Raw genomic sequence first — 5,342 nt, 5'->3', positions numbered from 1 at the left:
CTCCTCCTCTCAGCAGAGCTCTGGCTCCCCGGCCGCCGCGCATGGCTCCCCGGGGCAAGCCTCTCTGCCCCATGGACAGTCCTCTTCCTCCCATGGCTCCGCGAGTGAGGGGGCCCGCCGGCCGGCCTAATCGTGCCTGAATGTTACTTTTACCCAGGCGTTGCTTTAAGCTCTTCTGGAATAAAAGATTTTTAAGAAACGAGAAATTCATGCAGCAATCTCAGACCTGCAGTGCCAACGGCCCGGCAGTCACCTGTCAGAAAAAGGGGTGCATTTTGGGGCTTTTAAAAAACAAAACAGAGGGTCACCCACCCTCTGCCATACATAATCAAGCTTCAAAGGCAGACAATCAAATCTGCTCTGGGACCCATCATCTGTGAAGGTCAAAGAGAACAAAGACATTTCCTGGAAGCAAGTGTTTGTGCTAAGTTTGCGGATTTGGAAGTATCTTTCTCCGTTTTTAGCAGTGCTGCTCAGTCCCAACCAAAGCAGACACTTCATCCACAAGGCAGCCCACTAATCCCTTCTGCTGGAAGGTGACAGTCCACATGGATCCCCAAGAGCACGAGCATAACCGACCTGCACACAGCGAGTGACAGCTGTCAGCTGCATGCCACGGAGGTCACTCCTAGTGACCTACTGCCCCATCCCAGCTGGGATTCCACAAAGACTATGGCAACAGCCAGGAAAAGCATCAACTTTTCAACTATACTACCAAAAAAAACCCCTAAACTGAAGACATTTGACCTCACCAGAACAACAGCAAAAGAGTCATCGTTGTGTATCTGGCTTCTGAAGTGGGTTTTGTCCTCCACGCAACCAACGTCCAGCCAACAGACAGAGCTGGCTTCCCGTCCCCAAGCGCCTCCACCAGAGCCACTGGCAGCTCCCGTCCCAAATGCTCACGGAGCAGACCTGCCAATTCACATCCCAGTGCTGCTAACACGTAGCCATTTGGTCTCCCCGGAGCAGGCTGTGGGTTCCGTAGGAACCCCTGAACCCTGCACGGAGCCGAGCATCGACAGTGGGAACCATCACGCTCAACACCAAGAGCTCTTGACCCTACAATGCTAAGGGGACGGGAACAGCCGTTATTTTACCGCAGGGTCCAGGAGTTGTTTAAAGTTACTTCTTGCCCATGACCCGAGCCTGCGGAGAGCTGAAATGGCTCCTCTAAAAATCACCCTCTGCTCTATCAAGATTTTACAGCCCGAGTTCGGACAGTCACTCATTTTTCCAACAGCTGCAGCTGTCTAAAATGCCAGCCTCTCCCTTCCGCCAGGCCTCTCCCTTCCTCCCAGCCTCGCTGGCACAAAGGAGTGAGACGGCACGTGTACATCCCACATCCCATTATTGATGCCGCTTACCAGGAGCGTTTAAGATAAGCTGCTGGACTCTGCACTGAAGCCGCCTACGGAGCTCACCCTCCTGCTCCACCTTGGAGCAGCCGCTCCTCCTCTGCTCCCGCTACCGAGTAAATGCAGGTCTGGAAGCGCAGCCGGTGGTTTCTGCATTAAAGCTGGCAGGTTTACGCAAACACTCGTGCGCTCGGACGCAGGGGATGCTGAACGCAAACCCACCAAGCGCTCTGCAGTTTAGGGAGGTCCTTTCTGGAGCACAGGTGACCCATCGCTGGGATCTGCGCACCCAGGAGGATCAGAAAAGCTCCTGGTGAGGCCAAGTTTAGGACTTGTGAAAATGCAATCACATCAGAGCAACCTGCAATCTCTGAACAGCAACCCAACATGTACCAGGTTTCTCAGTTCCTCTACAACGCCCTTGCAGCCTTCAATTCCTGAAAACCATCCCAGTCCACCTCTGCCTTACAAAGAAGCCAAGCAGGTCTAAGAGCTAAGCCAGACCAGTCCTTCCCTGTTCCCCCACAGTACCTCAATTCAGCAAGCACAAACTTCACGCTTTCAATCCAGTTTCACTTACCGGATCGAGGAATTCCCGACTTTGTAAACTTGGGGTTTTTTATTTAGGCAGCAAACACCACAGACTGCCGTTTCCAGAGCTTTTGTTGACAAGGCTAACAGGCACCTCGCTCTCGTTTCACAACACGAGCCTCAAGGGATCTTAAAACGCAGCCACATTCCTCCTTATCAGCGCGGGTCCCAAACGTGTGGCAGGTTTGAGTATTCCAGCTGTTTGGTGAATCAGCTCAGTAAGAAAACTTCCGGGGCTTCCTCCCGCCAGGCAACGTTCAGACTGGAACTGAACTCCCGCCGCAGTCCAGTCACGCAGCACCGGCACTCGATCTCCCTGCGCTGCCGGGCAGCGCGGCCCCCCGGCTCTCCATCTGTGCCCTACACATGCACTTCAAGCTAATTTTATCAGCCTTCCCATTTAAACATCAGCTTTAAAACCTGCAAACCCCTGGCCTGTAGTACTGAGTGATGAGGGCTGTTTATCTAAGGAGAATGCAACACCACGCCTCAAATCCAGGCCTGCATTCCAGCATTCCCAAGCTACAAATCAAGTGTGTTCCTCGCAGCCAGCTGCTAGGGAGGGAGAGCTGGGGGAGGGAGCAACCAGCCCCAGCCGGACAGTGAGGCCGGGAGCAGCCCGCAGCAACTGCAGCTGCAGCTAGACTGCGAGGAAGCACTCGGCAAATCCAGAAACTCAGAATGAGAACATTTCTCTGAAAAAATAGAGAGGAGATATGAACAGCCAGCACAAAAAATACTCCCACCTCAGTAAAGTCAACCAGGAAGTTACAAAGCATTACTTATCTGAAACAAAAAGTGGGATTTTCCCCAAGTCCTTTGTAAGTGTCTCATTTTAAACTGCCGGGAGCGTTCTCCAAAACCCAGGGTTATCCTGAAAAGCACGCCACTTGCTCTCACCTGTTTCAGCTTCAGCGCAGCCTGGACAGAAGGTCTGTTCTCCATCTGCTGGGCCAGTCTTCTGTTTCTGGCACTGGCCAGCTGCTGCTGCTGCATGGTAGCCCGAATATTCACTGGCATCGGCTGTTTGTTCTTCAGCATGTTAGTGAAGCTTCAAGGTCGAATAAAACGGGTGTTTAAATAAAGCTTTTATTACATACATTTATTGGCATTTCATGGTTCTCAAGACTGGATCTCCAGATCCCATGAACCTTACGTAAAGAGCGGTACTTAGGTCACGTCATATGCGATTACGGACTCCTCGTTTTCCACAAGTGTGCAAGAACTGGAAACTCGGACATGATGCCATATTTTATCAGAAGTGAGAGAGCTTTGGGTTACTGAGTTGAGATGGCAGACGGAATGAAAACAAGCCATAAGCAAGAGATGACCATGACAGATGGGAGAGGACGTCACAGCAACAGAAAAGCAAACTGAAATCTGACTGCAGAAGCCCAATTAACCCTCAAAGATCTGAGAAAAGCGTTGAAAAACTCAGCGCCAGAAGGCAGCCTGACAGAAGACACCGCCCTGGGAACAGCCCGGTGTGTCTCCGGCACGTAAGGAACGCCACCACCCAAGCGCGCTCACTTACAAAACCACCTCACTTGGCAATTTCTCTGGTGCTCAAAGAATCTTCCAGCTTTAAGAGCTACACAGGAGCAGAACACATGGCAAGACTGGTAAGGCCTCCTCAGCAGCGACCCATCGGCCTTCTACCGCTATGCAAGGCTGCGAACGAGAGCACTTACAGATGAGGGACATGGCCTGAGCAAACCCAAACAAGGCCAGCGAGGCTTCCCTGCGGCAAGCTCCGCGCCCCGGTTCAGGCTCCACCTCGCCGCGGCACGCGCCGGAGCGGGGACTGCGTCCAAACGACTCCCTCTATCCCTGGCTGGGTGACGCTAACACAGCTAACCCAAGAGCGATGAGTAAGAAAGCGAGGCGTCGCTGTTAGTTGTCGCTGTAGAACGGCAACAGCTCAGTGGCATGGAAAAACAGAAGAATATCAACAGAAGAAATAAAGAAATCGAGAGAAGAGAGAGATGGAGATGAAGCAAAGCATTTGCCTCTTACAAGGCCCCAAAACATTGCTAAAGGGCCTTCGGGCTTCGTTACGTGGCCTGCTGCATGCCTCTTACAGGCCAGACCACGCGGGCGTGCGTCTGCCTCGGACGAAGCAGCACGCCTGCTGCGGCTCGGGTAACATGCTACCACGCTGCAGCGCCAGCTATATAAATGTAAAAACATGTGGAAGAAAAAGGGAGGGCGTGAGGTTTCCTTCTAACACATCCCACCATATTTACGTGTCGGATAGGTTAACGTTAACCGCTACAGATACACTTCTCCACAACATTTGCCCTTTTAACCGTGCGTACCACATCTGCTGCAGTTTAAGACAGAGGTGCACAGCCATCTGCTTGGTTTTAGTGAGGTTAAAAGAGGGCAGAAACCACGCTGGGTTTTTTTGGACACCGGACAGTGATAATTAAGTAAAAAAAATTTCTTATGAGCTGAAGCTGCCGTTGGCTTCCTCACCGCTCGTTCAGAGACATCTTGGTGGTGCTCTTTAGCACAACCTTCGGTGCTGACTGTGCAGCCATCTTCAGATCAAGAGAATCTGCAAAACACAAGAACCACATTTCACAGACTGCCCCGGCACCGCGCTCCTACCGGGCTGAACGTTAGAACCCACGCGTTCCGGCCCCCTGAGGGGAGAGACTCAAGAAGGGGGCAGGTAACGGCTATCCTGTTAATGCATTTTTGGTAGTTTAGGCCACTGCCACGATCCAGCAGGTTCAATAAACCACCAGGTTATGCTAACTCATCCTCACTAAGGAGTCATCTTTTTAGAAAGGGAAAATTTTACCACCGGCAGGAAGAACGCTGCAACAAAACCCAGCAGGCAAGATGGCACCCAAATGCCTAGTGCAGCACCGCGTCTGGCGACACGGCCGCGCTCCCCGAGCTTTTCGTGTTACCAAGGCGGAACCCCCAATTTCATTTAAACAGGCACACACTTGGCACTAGAACTCCCGAGGTTACTCTGCAGAAGCGCCGTGTGCTTGAACAATACGCAGGTTCCGTCCTCCCGTTGCCACCGTCACCGCCTGGACAAAGTGCAAGGGACAAAGTCCCGGTGGCTCCTCAGCATCGAGCGCCCCGGGAGGCAGCTCACCCGCGGCCCTGCCCGGAGCACCTGCCACGGGAGAGCTGCAAGGGGACCGGGACTCGGCTGCTCCTCGCCCCGGGGGCACAGCTCAAGCCCCGGTGCTCCGAGAGACGCCTCCGGCTGCAGCGTGCTGAGCTCAAACCCACCAACCACGCAGATCGAGGTTTTTTTTTTTTATAACTAGCATCCGATATAACGCTTAGGTGACTGCCAGAAAGTTCTCACCCTCGATATACCTTGGGAAAATTGCTTTCTTTACAACGTTTTACAGTCCATCAGCC

General features: G+C 52.7%; 1 protein-coding gene across 4 annotated transcripts in view; it reads right to left on the bottom strand.

The window, feature by feature from the left end:
- The window catches only part of CHTOP (chromatin target of PRMT1), a 6,234-nt gene extending 1,731 nt beyond the window's left edge, over window positions 1–4,503 (bottom strand). For 2 of the 4 annotated variants that reach the window (XM_010155806.1, XM_010155805.1), the window contains exons 1-3: window positions 4,428–4,492; window positions 2,850–3,000; window positions 4–172 (exon numbers count right to left, since the gene is read on the bottom strand). In XM_010155806.1, the coding sequence (XP_010154108.1) occupies window positions 4–172; window positions 2,850–3,000; window positions 4,428–4,492 (385 nt within the window). Of the gene's footprint in view, window positions 176–2,849; window positions 3,001–4,427 lie in introns of all 4 variants that reach the window. The other 2 variants (XM_010155803.1, XM_010155804.1) reach the window with 2 other exon arrangements.
- Window positions 4,504–5,342: the final 839 nt, after the last annotated feature.

Source organism: Eurypyga helias, unplaced genomic scaffold (assembly GCF_000690775.1).
Source record: "Eurypyga helias isolate BGI_N326 unplaced genomic scaffold, ASM69077v1 scaffold23227, whole genome shotgun sequence".
NCBI lineage: Eukaryota > Metazoa > Chordata > Aves > Eurypygiformes > Eurypygidae > Eurypyga > Eurypyga helias.
This window is presented reverse-complemented; position numbering and strand designations above follow the sequence as displayed.